Source organism: Bombus huntii, chromosome 5 (genome assembly GCF_024542735.1).
Source record: "Bombus huntii isolate Logan2020A chromosome 5, iyBomHunt1.1, whole genome shotgun sequence".
Lineage (NCBI taxonomy): Eukaryota > Metazoa > Arthropoda > Insecta > Hymenoptera > Apidae > Bombus > Bombus huntii.
Genome location: NC_066242.1, coordinates 8,448,340 through 8,467,134, shown reverse-complemented (window position 1 = coordinate 8,467,134; position 18,795 = coordinate 8,448,340). Strand labels below are relative to the sequence as shown.

Sequence of the window (18,795 nt, the reverse complement as noted above, 5' to 3'; positions counted from 1 at the left end):
TTCAATCTTACCTGGATTGCTGTCGGCGTTCGAGCTGAACAGAACGCACAGGCCCGTCTCGTAGTTGACCGCCTGGCAGGAATCGTTCGCTTGACAGGTCTCCAAGCAATCGGTGAGCATCAGAGTTCCCGGTATGGACTCGAGCATGTTCGTGGGTGCGGTGAACACGTACCCAGTCACCAGCTCGAAGCCCACCATTTCTGGGTCACACTCGTCGGAACCGGCAGATGGACCGGTGTAATCTGGCCCAGAAAGTCCCGATGGGACCGCAGAAGGAACTGGCTGCTGGTCAGCCGCGTGCGTCGACTCCGCGGCTGCCACGCGACCCAACCTCGCGATAGCCTGCAGCACCAACAACGCCGTGATGAGTCTTGTCATCGTGACGCTCCACCTGTTTCGCAATCTTTAACTGTAAACAGAAAAAACACACGATTACTTCATCGATCCAATTCCTTTCGCAGAAGATACCTGTTTTTCTTTGCTTTTTTATTGTTTCAGCCGTTCACAGGCTGTACTGATCAACTCGTCAAATTGAAAGAGGTAGAGAAAGACAATGATAGAATGCTCGTTTAGATACACAAAAATCATGTGCATACACAAATCCTCGAGAATGAGACGTTGGTCGCGTACTCATACGTAATGAAATCGAGAAATTGATAGGAAGCGGAGCTGATCGGTGTGACTCCTGAGGTGCTCATTTATAAGTCGTTAATGCATCGATCGTTGTCGGAAGGATAAAAAGTTACGATTATGTATTGCTACGTAAGGTAGAGTATTTTAGACAATTTAGTAGTTCTTATGTTAATTTATGATTACGATTATGGCCACGATTATAGATTCCTATATGATCTAGTGCATTTTATGTAATTTAGTAGTCCTGGTATTAATTTGTAACTTTTTAAATCATCTTTAAGGTGGATTTTATATTGAATTTCTATTTATAGGAAGAATATATTTGATATTGGAGGAGAAAATTAATTTTCTAGTTTATTCTTAAGCTAATAAGTACTGAGTTATTGGTGTTTAAATATAAACTAGTCTCTAAAGTAGAATCTGGTATAAGGTTAGAGACCATTATTTGAATCTATAGGAATCTCAATTTGTCTCGACACTTTGCATCCGTTTTTCAACTCGTTCAACCTGTTCTCCAAGCACTCTATAGAAATCTTGTAACGTAAAATTAACGACAATTCTTTCTCATCGCGTTGTTATGTGTTTTATTTGCATACTAACAAGATTAAAATGGCAAAATAGATGCTGTATAGTCTATGATTTGAAAACAGGAAGTTGTTGAACACTTCTATTTTTATCAATTGGCGGTAATCAGCAGGTGTTTGTTACGTGAAAGTGATCTTTTCTGTCATATCAATTTTGAAATTTTGTTACCATGAAAGATTCACACGATCTTTAAGATTTCCTAAGTGACAGATATTCATATTTTTCATTTTGATATAAATATATATAATTTTATATATAGAACAATGTTATTTATTTTTATTATTTTTGGTATATACGTAACCTTTTTTAATATAAAACGATATTATTTATTTCAATTTAGAAAATTGTATTATATACGATCGAATATTTAACACCAGTAAATTATACGTCCATTTTAATCTATTTTAAGTAACATAAAATCAAAAATGTAAGACTTCTGGCGTATTTCAAACTTTACAAATGCTTCCGGGTTCGCGAGTTTCACTGAAGATGTACCAAGTTCAGTCAAGCAATTCTTTTCTTCCGTACACATTCCCATCTTTACATCACAGAAATTGAAGATCAACGGTACAAATTGTTTCTCCAACAATATTTGTATCTCTCGAAGCTGTGTCGTTCATATGACTATCCCCCTTTTTATCAAAACACGTAGCTTTAACCGCGGGAAAAAGGTACGTAAATAACGGCGTATTTTTACGCACCTCTGTTGCAATCGCGTTGTTTTTTGTCATGCGAAACTAAATAACAATTAGTTTGGTTTCGACATCGCCGATCAAACGCGTGCGTCCGCGAGATTGGCGCGCGTGCGCGTGCGTGGCTCAACGAAACGGACGAAAAAGCTTAAGTGGCAAAAAGTTGCGAAAATTCCGATCGCACCCGTAGAACGAACGACCACGTTCAAATACAACGAACCATTCGTGCACGATATTTTGCCCCGACACGTTGAAATAATTACACCGATGCACTTGCTCGATACACCGAAACGCTTCCATCCGCGGCGATTCGTGGGTTGCACATACCTGTCGAGATTATCGATAACGCTTCCGCGTCTCGATATCGAATTCGAAGCAGTCGGCAAAAGGCCAAACGGCGTTTCTTGTATTTTGCTTCTTTCCTCTGGAATACCACAAGGACGTTTTTCACGAGGATGAAATCGATGCAAGAAACATCGACGACGACGAAAGCGGTGGAGGAGAATGATTGGTTGTTCCCGGGGGTCACAATAGGAGAACGCGCGGTGGTGAATGCACCAAAAAATCGAACGAAATCACAGAAATTCGTCCAACGTTTAAGATTAATTTATCAAGATCGAGTCGCGCGCGTTACCACCTCGTAAGAAATTAAACGACGATTTGCAATGATAATACGGACCTCGCGAGCACCGCGCTGCAGGGTATAACGACGTCGACCGGCTGGCTCTTAGGCACTGGGTACACCTGGCTGAGCCGCGGCGCACGACTCTTCCTCGACCGAACAGGAGAAGGGGGAGGGGGCACTGGGACCGCTGCCGACTAAGGAGGACAGAACGGTACGCACAATTCGATCGTAGGCTTCGACACCATTGAAAACAAGCCAACCTCTTTCTCTCCTTCCCTTTCTCGCGTGTCCATTGCCTCCACCCGAATTCTTCCCCCATTCCGCTATTTCCTCGTATTCTTATCGGGATCGCGACTCTGACTCTCTTCTCCCCCCTCGACCCCGGTCGACGTACCGATAGACCTCGATTTCGTTCACGTAGGTATTTCCAGGCGATCGGGTGAAATTCTATTCTTAGTCGGAAAGCAACGGTTTTTCGGGACCCGGCTCTGACGTAACCCGTAACCTCGGGACACCCATGAAATTTATTTCGTTGCACCTTCGAATTTCAATATTGTAAACTGTGAAAACACACCCCCCCCCCAAACAAGTTACAATAATTCGCCGTCTAATGCAATGTAAGAGTTCATTTTGTACACGCGAATGCACTTTGCTTTGGCGACACTCTCGCGAGCCAGTGATTGCAAATGACATTAATGAGCAACAGAATCCGGTAGGATTAGTACGAGGACAACCAGGGGTACCAGTCGTGAGAACGCTACGTAAACGTGGACAATTGCGAATGTGGAAAATTTATTGAAATGTCTACCGGTGTTTTACATGAAACGTTGCACGCATAGCTTCACCGAGTACTCTGAATTACCGTGTAAAGTAATTATGTAATTTTGTTATACGGTGTATTTTGTACACAACGATTCTTCGCATCCTGAATTAACACGTTAACGGCCATTGACGTAATATTACGGTTTTTTCAAGACCAACGTCTGACTAATGATGGCTACGAGGAGAGGAAAATTTCTTTTATTTATTTCGATTAATAAAACGATAGGTGATTTAAGATTTCCATGAAACACGAAATACGTACGATCTTACTATGAAAACTATATTGAAAACAAGGTAGGTATATCAAACTATGTAACAGGGAACGTACTAACGGGAAAGATAATTAAATCGCGCAATGTCCAATTAAGTGTATAATGGATATTATAAGACTGTGGACAGATATGCGAAAGGATTCTTTATTCGGATCAATTGGAGCAAAAAGTGGATCATAATATGTGATTAGCCGACAGCTAACCCAGAATTTGCGTACCGAATTAATGATAATTATGACGACGAGTGTACACACGGCGGCGCCGCGGCCAGAACGGATGAAGAATGTAGGAAGATGAAGAAGAAAGGTGGGGAACAGGAAAAGCAAGAGATCCCAAAGAGAGCAAAATCGGATGCACGTGTGAACAGTGCGACCTAAGCGGGCGTCGCGTCGGTGTCCCTCTGTACGTACACTCGGTCGATTCACGCGGTGCTTAGAGGCTGTTCGACGTGGAAGAAGCGAAACGAACATCGAGCCGGTGAGAAAGAGTGGAGAGAGAAAGAACGCGCAAACGATGGAAAGAGAGACGCGTAGCACTCGTACCAGGTGCCTATACCATCGCGTCACCATGCTGGAATAACGGTGCCTGGATGTCTCATCGGGTTCAATCGCAATCGACAATCTTCCGCCGCGGAATTTCGCAAGGAAACGACCGTTTTGTCGTCTTCGTTGTCTTCGTCGATTTACGAGCGGCCGCTATTCGTTCGCCCTTGAGTGCCGATCGACCCAATGGCCCCCTGGCCGTATCGTTTCATCCGCTGACGCGTGTCTTGCGGACTCGTTTCTAATAAAGTCACGCCGCACGTTCCCGCCATCCCATTTAATTGCTCTCTTTTACGTAACATGTTTGGTTTACGCCTTTCGATCGTTATATTTACCCTTGTAAATTTAATTTCATCCCTGCAGTTGAGAATCGATCAAAACGATGAAATTGTGATCGCTGGACATTAATATTCAATAAAATTCGTATACATTTCCGTTTATTTGCATTTGGAAACAAATAATAATAGAAATAGGTAGGTTTATCGTCGTTTATCGCTTATTCGTGATTAACGATGATTTCTCAACTTAATGTAAAGGTTATCGACGAGGCTATGTAGTTGATAAGTAATTACAGATTTCTAAATATTTCACTTCAATCACAAATATCCAATAAAGGCGCGAACGTTACGCGTTTGAAGGAATACTGAAAATAGGTACTTTATCATCTTAGACTTCATTTGTAAACATTTTAAATTCTGGTTAACGTTGGAGTAATTAGTCGTATAACTAAGTCTACAAAATGGATAGTTAGACATAACCCCTAATTATGAATCGTAAATTCCATATTGGTCTGTATTTGGTACTATTAATATAATTAATGTGTAACTAAATCGTAATTCGAACAGCTTCATCGTGGTTTGTTTATTCATATATTTAGATAAACTAGTCTAACCAGAAGCTGAACTTGTAAAACGAGTCGAACGAGGACGTTAGATTGCATTGATTTAACGTTATGTTAAAATTTTAAATATTATAGAAAGTGAATGGTATAAGATTCCTGTCTGAAAATGTTTGTCAAACCGGTAATATTATGGGGTTTTCTTATCTTTAAGAAATTTATCTAACATATTATTGGATCATTCCATAAGTAACGCAGTCGTTGGTTTTCTAATACTAGATGAGAATAAAAAATTGAAAATAAAATAATATACTTTTCATAGTTCTTTACCTTTTCTTAGTTATTCCCTATTAGTTCCTTATTCCAATTTTATAAAACTTTAGCACTAATGACATTGTTTTAACTCCCAGAAAAACATCTACTTATGGGATGACCTAATATCATAGTCCCTTTCGTATTTTATTGAGAATTTTAGGCCAATGAGGAATATAAGAAACGCATTTAGATTTTGTAGTTTCACCTGCCCTTTATACGACATGTTATTTCTGAAGTTATGAATTTCAGTTACCACTAGATTTCTTCGTAATGCGATATGTTTCCGCATTACTGCTAGTTACTTGAAGTTTCTCCTATGCGATCCAATATCAACCGAGTAAATAAGATACCGTAATAATACTTGACTATGTAAAGAGGTTAGGAGCGTACAAAGCAGTAGTCCAATTGATATTCGCGCCAGTCGCTAATACGATCGGATTATTTTAGTGGCCACAAAACAGACTGTATCGACCAATATGTACTGTGATATCTTGAACTAACTGAATTGAATAGACGACAGTAATTCCGGATGGAAATTGTACTGTTACATTCTCGTAATGACTTCAGAGTGAGCCAATTAAAAATCTTTCCTACCTACTACGTGTCGATTTCTTTCTGTGATTCTATACATGTATTTCGAGTTCTTCAGGAAGAAAGTTGTTTGAAAAGCAGTTATGAATGTGTAGTTGAAAATTATATTAAGCAGACATCTTTTTAATATCGTAAATTTAGTAATTTTGCATTATCGTGCTTAAAGGCTTTCGTTGATATATTCTCACATATATAAGAAGATCTTTTAATTTTTTTAATCTTTTAGTGCAACTATTTTAACGTTAGAAATGACAACAAACAATTAAATGATATTAAATGATAAAAAGAAAACAAAATTCCTCAGTAACTTTACAATGTTTGTCTCTATCTTATAAAAGTTACAATATTTAAGTGTATATATATTGTCATTGATTTATTTTTACGACGAGTATCGGAAGATGAAAATATCCTTCCACGAAATCCCACCAATATACTGAATTCCTAAAATTCCTTCCTTAATACCTCTTTTAGCAAAAGCTATTCCAGTATTAATTGTCTCGACAATAATTACAGTGTTAGCTTATGTTTCAACTAGAAAGTAAGTAAATTACTTACGATTCCTCTGTCTGTTACGTAATTCGATCGGAAGTATGGCATGGAAATGTAAGAATCATTGGAATACCCAGCGTCTATCACGTTACACGCTTATCAACGCGGCATCATAAAATCCACGTTGAAAAGCAAATTAGCAGTAATGCTTAAGCTCGTCGGGGATCATTGTTCGTTATGTTGAATTATGTTATGTAACTTAACTCGACCGCTTTTAATTCATTAGTTCTCGCGATTTAATTTACTGTCGACCATGCAGCGTAACCGTGATTCCAAACAAGCGAACGTGCAACAAACGAAACGTACGAATCACTGGTGCGAACGTTTAACGGGCACGCGACTTATCGCATAACGGCGTAAGGCCGTTCTCGATACTGGTTCTCGGTCAAGCGGATTCTCAAAGTTATGCAGAAGGTTATAAGAGTGTACTCGAATATCTTGTCCGCGATATACGCTCTTCGGCTCTCTGATCTCTCGAAATTTATGGATGTTACTCGCGTCGTAAAGAAAGTCTTCCATGCTGATTTAATTCGTACCACTTTATCCGTGTGAAAGGGAGAAAGAGACGTGAGCACTCTCTCTCTCCTTCTTTCTCTCTCGCCCTCTTTATTGCTCTAAGTCGACGTTAAATTGCTAAACGTTATCATCCAATCCCGTCTACGAGATGCCGAGAAACAAAGTTAACTCGTGACTCTTCTTTGCCGATCCCTTCTGAAACTTTTATTCTCGTTTAACAACGTTCTTGCGACCACTTGTTCTCGTGAATCCGTCCTCCTTTCACGAACTTGCGGGTCGCAAGGTCAATTTAGCCGCGCCGCCGTTGTCCTCGAAAAATATGACACATTACGATTGTAAAACTCCTTCGACTGTGTATGACTTTTAGAATACGAAAAAAGGTATTGCGCGTTTTATGATATTTAGGAAAATTTGAGATTTTAGGTGACCGAGTGGATGACCTAGAAAACTTTGGTCGAACGTCATTTAGTAAAGTTAGCAGCATTCATTGTTGTTATTAGTATAATGATTTTACTAAAATAGTTACGTATCTCAAAAACTGTCAATTTTAGAATATCTGCAAAATTTTGGCACTAGAAGGGAACTATTTAACTTTTTCCTTTTTAATAGCAAGCAATTCTATTCGCGTAAAGCGTCCGGATACTCTGGAGCGGCAGCGTAAGTAGATACGTCCATTGTTGATCAGTCACATATACCGTCTATGTATAATACATAGGAAGTTAATTCTGCCAACGACGGCAAGTACTCGATGAAAACCGATTATCATAGTCATTAAGAATTCTAAATATATAACCATTCTACATCAAGTACATCATCACCCTACAAAAGCACGGTACAGATTATTCTAATCCGCTTGGTTTTTTCTAAATGTATAAAATAGTTAGTTTCTCTAGGAATATTCGTTATCGTATCGATTGCATACCAATCGAACAGGATAATGTCTTCCTCTTCTCCTAAACGTCACAGGTATCGTACGTATAGGGTGTAACACGGTCAGAAGACGAAGGTATAGCTCGTTACGTAATTATTCGATGCTCGGTATCATGACGTGGACGTGGTCTAGAAGTGGTCGTTTTAAAACGATAGCAAAGGCCTTTAAGCAGCGGCATCGGCACACCACTGGTTTCCAGGTTGCTGCTGGTGATCGGCGATCGCAGCGGAATCGAGCAGAGCCTCCGTTAATGGTACGTTCCGTGCGGGTTCGACACGCTGTGCGTCGACCAGGAAAATGCGAGGAGTCGGATAACCAGGAAACTGGTTTATGCGTGGTTACGCTCCGCGCCTCTAAGTGGCTACCCACTACCATCTATAGATGCTACACGTTCACGGATACTGTTAGAGAGAGACACTTAGGAGGGGATTGGCTGGAACGAAATAAAGCTGGACTGCGGCCATTAGATGGAACAGTGGCGAACGATAGGGACAGAGAAAAGAAGCGGTTACCTTGGCGTTGCACGTAGTCCCGCGATCACGAACGCGTCAAGGTGGTGGGATGATTGAGCCGAAGGATGAAGTTCAAGGAAAATAGTGTATAGAATTTCGAGAAGAGGCTATTTGCTTGTACACGATCCCCGTGTATTTCGCAATCAGCCGTCCTGACTGCTGATGGATTTGGTGGAAGAAGGATGAGCGGACGGGGATACGATGGATAAAGCGTACCAAAGTAATGTGGTAATTAAACTTTGGTCGTATTACATCGAGTCATCCCCTTACCCTACAGTGTGCCTCTCTTGTCCCTAGCACGATCCCTCACGCGTCCTCCACCACGAGAGTGTCATGGCGAGATTGATAGTGGTCCAACATCGTAGTTTCACCCTAGCCTCCTTTACTCTCGAGTAGAAGAAGACGAAGAAGAAGAACCACCTTACTCTGTAGGCCTCTTTCGTTGTCCTACTCAAGCTATATGGCCTGTCGTAGCTTTTCTGGTTTTACTGTCTCTCGAAGAATCAGTGGCTGTTATCGCGACGGTACAGGAGAGGTGGCGTGTTGCGACTCGTGCGTTTAATCGCGATAAAAGATCTTGTCACGGGCCACGGAACGGCATTACGATCCGTAAGCTCGAGTCTCTATCGGCCGCGAGAACGGTTTATTTGCATAAAGGTTAGACACCGCGTACCCACTGCTACTGCCTTCTCATAACTTCTTTATTTTTAGCCTCGTCCACTTCTCTCTACCGTACTCTTTGTCTCTTTTTCGACGAGTCGCTGGTAGGCAACTCTTTCGATCCGATATGTGGATCATGTATTCGCCATCGTTGGATAAGTTTTCTTTGATGCTGCCATTCGATGTGTCTATGGCGCTCACCTGTGTGAGTACTGAGTGCTTCTGAACGGACAGAGACACGTTCGTTAGTTTGTGTAACTGTACGAACGTGTAACACGTTGCCGGTCTATATATGGATCGCTACCCTTCTGCATTATCGAATCTTTGATTCAAATGATGGAGTTTTATCGTAATGATGTGACGTGCTGCCCGGAAAAATTGTGACGTTATCTTTTAACGAGGCTCCGCTACTAGTGAATACTATTTTAGTATGTTGAAGCATGCTGTTTCTTACATATATATAATATAATATACGCGTAATATACGCGTAATGTATGCATATTATATACTATCGCTCAAGTGTTTAGGATCATCCCCAATATTGTCGATTTTTTATGCATATGTAAAATATTTATATCTCCTCGTCGTTAAACGAGTGACTAAACTTCTTAACAATAACTCGTCATTGGAAAGCTCAATTTATTGGATATTAATATAAAATTTCTTTATTTAAGAATTTATTCTTCTAAATATGTTATTTCATTTTTGTTGTAAATAAATCATACCACATTTACCGAAACTGACTTTTCTTTGTATCTTTCAGTTCTACGATTGCAGAAATTTCTTGTTAAGAGGATGACTCGGTTAACAGGTTAAAGAGCCACAACATATGTGCGCAATGATTTACGAAAGACTGGTGCAGGTTAAAGTGCCAACGGTTCATCAGAACGACTAAAAACCATAATGTGCGATCTTCTATAACCTAGGAACACGACTTATGTTCGATACGGCACAAATACAGAAACGATAAGAAAAGTGGTATGAAAAACGAGCAGAGGAAGGTGTTCGCACAAGGTCGTGAGACACTTGCGTGTCTAGCGAGTTAACCGCGTATAATGGGACTACCGTTCTCTGATTGTCATTACCGTTGCTTTCCGCGTTCATCAGCTTCGTGCTTGCACAACACCGCGTGGGTTTACCACGCTAGCCAATAGCTTGCTCCAGGAAAGCGTTGATCACGGGATAAAGCCTCTGTAGTAGAAACAATATAGCCCAAGTCCTTTTATGCGATTGCACTCGTTTCTTCGTCTTAAAATTCCTTCCTGTTCACCCACGACGTTTCAAACGGTTATTCCACCGTCCCGTTTCGCGAAATCACAGCAAGAACATAATTAAAGGATATAGCGTGGAATAAAACCACACAGTGTACGAAGAAATGAACGACAGGAAGACGAGGGCGACAATTAACTCACCTTGCGTACAATCGATAACCTGCTGGAAGCCTGCCGGATCGTCGAACGTAAATCTCGTCGAGAAAGACGACGACAACCACCACCACCACTATCAATACCCTATCCTACAACTAGGGACACTTTCTCGATCGTGCAGAACCTACGTTCCCTACGCTCGATTTACCACTCAGTCACTACTCCCATCCTTTAGTTAAGCAGTGGTTGCTCGGAGTCTTCGGAGAGAATCGACCCCCTGCCGCCTATGTCTGCCACGTTTGTCTCTTTGGAAACTTTTCCCTGACTCGTGTTGCTGAGACGAGAGTAACAGTTGCGGTTCTAGTAGAACCTTATTGCTTTAAGATCCGTGTACCGTTAAAGGGAGGGTTTCTTAACTCAACGACTTTGGATTACTTGTATATTGTTTGTTGCACCCGCCGATTCTTTTAATTAAAAGTTTTGGGCTACCAGATGACAAATGTTACGTATGTGTGGGGTAGATAATTCGTTGTTTCTCTTTTCTTCTTTCTCTAAGTAAATGAAGATGTGATGATGAATTATTACAAAGGTTTATGCGAAACATTATATGTGAGATTCGAAATTATTTAATAACATTGGTTAATTTACTCGGTTAGGGTTCGGTGCTTTTCTTATATTTATGGATTGAGATAAATAAATGAAGATATTTTATATTTATGATAAAAGAAGTAGTCGCACTAGGAATTGCGGAATAACGATGTAGTGCCAATCAGTATTTTACAGAACAGATTCCTTTGACGTTAGTTTCGCAACGTCGATGAAGTTTATAAACTCTGTTATAGTATTTTAGATTTTACACATGGTAGTACAAAACTCATGTTGATCAACTTCAATAATTACATAAATTAAAATGCAAAGAACAATTACAAATTTTTTAAAAGTTATTTATTAAATATATGATTCATTAAATAAATTTAGAAACACATGTTTCATTACTTATATACCGAGTACTTCGTGAAACATGAAATTGGTAACTGGTTCATATGCAAAAATGATTGCTGTATAAGAATTTTAAACGATGCAATTAAGTCATAAATTATTCTACGATTTGTGCTGTATTCGGAAACAACTTTTAGCTCCCAAATAGAAACAATATTCCATACGCGCATTAATCACTACTGCCATTTTGACGATTAAATTGCAAATTGTATCTTCTATGACGTATTGACATTAATGCTTATATACTAATACAGATATATAATAGTGGATTTTATAATATGTAATATAAGTACTACTATAAATTCGAAAACACTAATTTAGCTCATTTGCATGTTAATATTGGTGACGCGTTCCCTCTTTTATTAAACTACTTGTAGATATTTGTAGGCTATTAGAAACACGACTACATATATACATACAGGTATGTGTGTATACGTATAACACAAATAACTGGATGCAACGTTTGGTGTACACGGATTTCTGAATATTTATTAAAAATTATTATGGCTAGTTAATAACAGTGATTTCCAACTTATTAATGCATGGTATCAAATCTCGTCCATATGCATATCACACACGGCGATGCAAATTACGAAACGAATGAAAAAAAAAGAAAAACGCAGCTCGACGAAAATCGGCGCGAACAGAAAATGACATGGACGTAAATAACGGATTAACCGTAGATCTTTTATAATACTATTAGTTATAACTGAGGCTCGTTTTAATAACCGGCATCAATCACATCGCGATCTCACAAAAATCCGCGGGAGTCGAGCGCAATTCTAGATGTATCCTGGTTGAACGAATAATACGTGACACGCGTTGCGTAGCTATACGTCAAATTGGCGCACAGTTAATGACTGAATAATAATGCATCCGTACTGTGAAAAGCTCTATTAGCGGTGTTAATATATTATAGTGTATGCTGTAGAATCTATTTGATCGTACAACATTCATACATATGTCCGACCTAATGGAAAATTGTTGGCTTTAATATCCATGGAGATAGTACGTGCGTATCTGACTCACAGATTTCACATAGAAATAGTTAGTTTCTGTAGTTAGATAGAGTTAGAAATTTGTGAGGCAATTGAGAGTGTTGATAGATGATATGCGCTGGTGCTATAGCATTATGTACTTTGATTCAGGTCATTGGAATAGCTGAACAATAATCTGCGGTTTTGTGAAATAAATTATTATCGAAATAAATTCAATCTTTATTATTTTATTGTTATATAATTTCGACAAAATTATCGATCTCTTTGTTAAGCTTCTAAAAAAATGTAATGACATTGAACATTCGAAAGAGAAATAAGTAATTAAAGAAATGCATGAATAGATAATTTTAAATAACTAAAACAAAATACTGTAACTGTAAAAATATTAAAAAATGATTTTATCGTCATATATCATTACCATTTTTCTTCTTCCATCTTTAAAAGTTTGTCAGCTGATTTGACGAAATTAAAATTAAATCACACCTGAATTATCGTCATTTAAATCAATTGTTGCAATTAATTATTCAAATCATTCCAGAATATCTTACGCGAAACATTTCATTGTTATACACTTTTAGCGGGAAACGACGATGAAATTATTATCTCTTCCATTTGATCATCGCGATTGCGCGTCAGTGGCAAATATTCCAGAAGAGACAAGTACGTTCGAACGTGCCCGAGAACTGAATAATTTATTAATTCTCCTTTTTCCTTCCGTAACTCTCCGTCGACCCACTCAATTTTACTCGATAAGCACGAACAGAATCTCTCGTCCTTAGACACGGGGGAAGTACACTCCGCACTTGGCTCTTTTGCCAACGGGGGCGTGCAATCTTGCTTTTTCCTCTCTCGCAGCTTTCGCTTCGCGAGAAAGAACATTGACGAAGCAGCTATTTGCCATATAAATATCTCCGTGTAATTTTGCGTGATGATAGTCGTCTCGACGATGTCACGCGGAAGTAAATCTGGCCGTGTTTGCTCATCTGCATAAACCGCAAACAGTAATTTTGCTCCCTTCCAAATAAATTTCTAGAAGCCTCGTAGTGCAGAGCTTTCTTTTCCTCCCGACTTTTAATGGGCGTTTAAGTTTTATCTCCTTGACACTCTTTCGAAATTGTACCTTGTTTGTCAGTGCATCTTCTCGTGTTCAAATATTATTATATAATAAAATGTTATTTGCATTTGATACTTCGTATAAACAATCCGATAATGTTTTACAATGAATGTTAATTTAACATTATGATTTTCTATATGTATCTGTTCTGAAAGGTTTAAAAAGTTCGTAACGATATTTGGAAAAGATGTAAAGAAAAGATGTAAAGATATTGTACAATACGTTTATAGAATTAGTATTTCGTTAAACAATATTACATTTCTTTTGATAAATTTTTGCAATCGACGCTTAATCGATAACTTATACTATAACGATGAAATGATGGTAGATATAATTGGCTGACTATCAACTGATCTTAGCATTTGAATACAGATATTTATCTGTTTAATGAAGTCCCTATCTACTTTGAATTGCTTGATTCGATAAGTGTACGTTCAATGAAACTGAAGACAGTATTTTTCAAAAATAAGTAACAAATGATTCTCCTAACATCTAATTAAATATGCAATAAATCAACTATCTAAAACGCTATAATCTTCTCGAACCTTTTGTAAATACGGGAAAAGATATTTGATAAGAATGTTTGTAGAGCATCTCAGGAAAATATGGAACTTCCAGGAAAATGCAATTACTCGTTATGCTAGAGCTCGGAATGCAGCCTGGAAATCTACAGTTTACTGTCGTTTTCCGTAGCGTTGTTATTTGCTATTTCTGTGAACATACCTCGAAGCTCTATCCAAACTGGGTAGACCTCCACGAAATCGTAGATCTTCGTTCACGCTGAAATTCCCACGGGTGTGCCCATTATCGTTTACGATAATTGAAGGTTGGAAAGAAATAAGAATTCCTACCATTCTTCGTTCTTATCGCGCTCCACTTTCGCGAAACTAGTTAAATCGTTGGTATGATCTTGTGTATCATATCCGCAAATGGCATATATTTCTACTTCCCTACGAAGTAAAGTCATTTACGTATTACTGGTAACTCCGTGATATAGAAGTTATATTACTTTGATACATTTCTTTCATAAAATAAATTGTACTAAAGAAAGAAAGAAAAGTAAGGGGAAATGGAACTATCGCTATTTGAAATAATGAAAATCATTGTGATGTATGCATTTTCTATAGCTTTATATGTTAATTTAAAATACATAAGAGCTCAACCGTACTTCCGCGATTAAAAAGATCTGAAATCCAAAACTGTTCAATGTTATAATAATAAATAATCAAAAACTTGGAGGCAATCCGTTAGTTGGCACGATATTATATCCATAATAATTTAAGCGTACTATATGCACGAAGATTTTAAAGAATCCACTTTGGTGTAATCGCGACAACGGCGCGTCGACGATTCGTGTCTAAGGCGCAGACCGTGCGATAGCTAATCGAAGAATTCGCGATAATCCAATTTATGTAGACGGTCCGATTAACCGAACAAGATAGAGCACGAAAGGATTGAGGTAAGAATCGGGTAGAGACGGGATTGTTGGGCACTCAAGGTAACGTTACGGTATTCGAAGCACGTGTACACGGGCGCTTTAGCACCGCGACGATGGAGAGACATTTTTATCGTGTTCGCTATCTCCTGCTATATATACGCGACGGCTTTTGCCGTAATCTCTTATCATAATTCAAATTTCATCAGCGGGAAATAAGAAGATCACGCGTGTAATTCCGATACGGTGCAACCGTGGTTCAGATAAGTGAAACACAGACCCGGGGCGATCGTCGATCTTCTTTGCGTGCGCAGATACATCTGTGGTATGTTCGGCTCTCCCTTTCTTCGTGGCCAAGCAGAACGAACGATCCCTTCCCGCACGAACAGATTCGCTGACGGTGATTAAAGCTCTACGATCGATCGTCTATCATCGTCTCTCTGGCCCCGTCAATTCGACTGGTATGCGGACACGATCGGTTCTATCGTTGTCGCGGGGTTAAACGTTTCCCAGGGACGTACGTTGCCTCTTTTGAACGTTCGTTCGTTCGCCTATTCGTCTTTCTCCTCTTAGTCGATTTCTCGTTCGTTAAGGAAGAAAAAGAAAAGGAAACAGTGTCTGTCGTTAGCCGAGTCATAACGATCAGTCAACGAGACACAAGCGGGGATTACTCATCGTTGGGTACACGGTAGCCTCGGTGAATGCGTGCGGGTACCCTTCATTAGCGACAGTCCCGCTGTAAGAGCGGCTAATTACGTTCGCGTATAAGGCAATGGCGTTACGCACAATATATTTGCGGCAGCTAATCGGCGCTACGTGAAATTTTTCGCCAACAGAAAACGACCATCATTAGAATGTCAGAGTTGCAGGATCGCATTGCCAACGTTTTCTCATTGTCGGTCTGTAACATTGCAGTTTGTTTTCGCGTGATTTTACTATCACGATAAGTTTATGTAAATGTTATTAATCGAATCTCTGAGAAGCCAGATCGATCAACTTTATTTTTTAGCAATTTCTTAATTTCATTATATATGTACACAAGTGATAATCCATTCTGAGGAATATTCTAATTTTATGAGGGATTATTTTATTCTAATATTATGGGGAATTGTTTTCACTGTTAAATGATGGTAAATCCCAAGGTAAATTTTAGAAACAGTATTTGTAATATCGTTACTTTTCTTTCCGTTTGAAAAACGCAATTATATGTTCAGATAGGTTTCAGTGGTGTCGCAAAAAATATAACGATTTACCAATCTTTCTCAACATTACTTTGAAACGTATTGTTTCATTAGTCCCAAAGCGATTAGTGGTAATCGTGCAATCGCGCAAAAAGATTCTAACGATAATAGTACGTCGTTCGATTTTACGAAGCATTCTTAAATATAGGCCAGTGTACCGCTTAACGTTGCAAGGTTTCGGAACTTATCGATTGAGGGAACCGAGGGTGATCTTTCATTACAGCCGCGTTTTAAAGATTTCGCCGAGGAAATTGATTCGCAACGCACGGACGTAGAAGACAGGAAGATGTTACTAGATCGTATTTATGATAATAGTAAACAAGGCAGCCGTCCCCTTTGCCCGTTACTTTCCGCTCGAGAACCTGTAGATGTATCACGCGAAACCGCCATTGAAGTTTATATTAAAGGACTCCGAATGAAATCACATGCTAGAAGCGGCCGCTTTACAAGCGCATAAATATGTAAATTCCTAATAATACAGGATATTGGAAAAACTAGTTAGGCGGTCAGTAATCGTTAAAACTAAACGAGAGAGGACCTTGGCGTTGTTTCTATCAGCACCGCTTCATAATGCGTAGGTATAGATAAGAAAAGAAAAAGAAAAGGAAAAGAAAGAGAGACTGTTGAAGATTTTTCAAGCGTATAATAAAAGTTATACTACTCGCGTGAGCGAACTAACTGGAATCGATTCTTCACGGTAAAACAAGTCGAAAGCGCGCGATAAAACTTTACTGCGTGGACGTTTGTCTTCTGGACACAATCTTCCTTGGAAAGTATCAAGTCTTTATCTAATCACCTTCATAAAAATAATTACCAAGTCTCTAGGATGTTATTCGAAATTTATTGTACGAAATTCGAACCATTTTCATTTGGATCTCCAACATCCTCATGTCTGATGAATTTCTAGCATCCCCGATAAAGATCTTAAAGACCTCTATAAAAACTCTTGTTCCATAATTGTTTTGTTTTGTTAAAAAAATATCTATGGAAGTAATCATGTTTGAAGGTTTAAAGGAATCGTTAAACCTAACGATATGATAAAACAGCCTTGTTACTTTGGTGGTCTTCACTGTTCTATAGCCCTTGGTTGATTTAAATTGGATGTAGCACGGTGATAAGTGTACTTCGCGGGATCGTTCAAAAACGAAGGAAATCCATTTCGTATGCGATACGACGCGATTCACGCTGTCATTAAGTGGTCGACGGTATCGTTGGCGCGACTATAAAAAATAGGCGTACGCAATCATAGTTTCCTCGGAATACGGGAACGAGGCACGCTCGAGAGTCTCGAAACCATCTGTAATAAGGAAGTCGAGCAGATTCACCGTCGTTAAATCGATAATATCCCATGAGACGGGTACGGCCCTGTAACGGAGCTGGCGCGGGTAGAGGAAAAAAGAAGAGCTGGAGAAAAATTACGAAGCCACGCAATGCGCGGGATAGGTTCATTGGCCTGCGCCAAATGTGTATCTGGTTTCGGCTAAATTTAAGGGTATTAAAGAAATAGGAATTATGATTGCCAATAAAGAAACTAAATCGACAAGATAAGAACTTCGTGCCGTACGCGAAATAACCTTCGAAATCGTGTTTTGAGAATGTTAATTATCAGACCGCCAATTAAAATCACCACTTCCTACAACGATCCCGAGGGTAGAGAAAGGATCACCAACATTCCAGGAAGAGTAATTCGAGACAAAATCAATGGAACACGTATACCAAACCGGATCATTCGTCGTATTCGCAGATTATTAATTAACACGCACGAGCGACACGATAAAAGGTTAAGAACACGGCAATTTAAACGGTTACGCGTATGATCCACTCGTATACGCAGTGGCGTATGATAGAACGCATACCGGCAACCACGTTCAATGTACCCTGTGTTACTACGAGTAATAGAGACAGATCCTGCAGAGTTCCTCCGAACGGAAATGATATTTTCACGTCGACCAACAACAGACCGTGTCTATGCACGTGTTCCACGGAGGCACGTTCACACGCTCACGTGCGAATAATTCTCATTGCCGCTGAAACCCCGATGTATCATTCTCGAAAGTTTTATTGCGCCTACCACGGAGACAGATCGTTCCTTGTACGCGTTTACTTTCGAGAAACGCTGTTACTTTCGTTGCTCCGGCCACGCACCAAGATTAGCATCTATTCGAACGTCCGTCAACATTACGTGACAACAAACGCGTATTGGAGAGGGATGAGCTTGTAAGGCGTCACAAGGTGCTACGTCTCTTTAGAGTGGGAAATGGAACTCTTGGCATTGTATAGAAATTCGTTCGTGGTAACAAACAAGATAACGTAATAAGAAGATAGAGATTATTTTATGGTATAGAGTGGATTATTTAATTAAGTTTGAGCGTGAATTGGTAATTTGAGATTTTATTAGTGCAGGTGTTGCATTAATGAGGTTCAAAATTGAGTATTAAAATAGTATATTGAACGAATGTGTGATAATATGTGATAATATTATATTGAATGAGTGTTGAATAGTATTGAATAAATGCCAGATGTTTTAATCGAAGAAAATTTGCTAAAATTGGATCATT

The 18,795-nt window shown here is 39.2% G+C and overlaps 2 protein-coding genes across 2 annotated transcripts in view; one reads left to right on the top strand and one right to left on the bottom strand.

Annotated features, from left to right (window-relative positions):
* The window catches only part of LOC126865696 (autophagy-related protein 16-1), a 601,739-nt gene that overhangs the window by 368,523 nt on the left and 214,421 nt on the right, over positions 1-18,795 (top strand). The gene's annotated exons all lie outside the window — the stretch shown is intronic.
* The window catches only part of LOC126865694 (uncharacterized), a 182,588-nt gene that overhangs the window by 95,920 nt on the left and 67,873 nt on the right, over positions 1-18,795 (bottom strand). The window contains exon 2 of the mRNA XM_050618509.1: positions 12-409. Within this exon, the coding sequence (XP_050474466.1) occupies positions 12-378 (367 nt within the window). The 5' untranslated portion in view covers positions 379-409. The remainder of the gene's footprint in view (positions 1-11; positions 410-18,795) is intronic.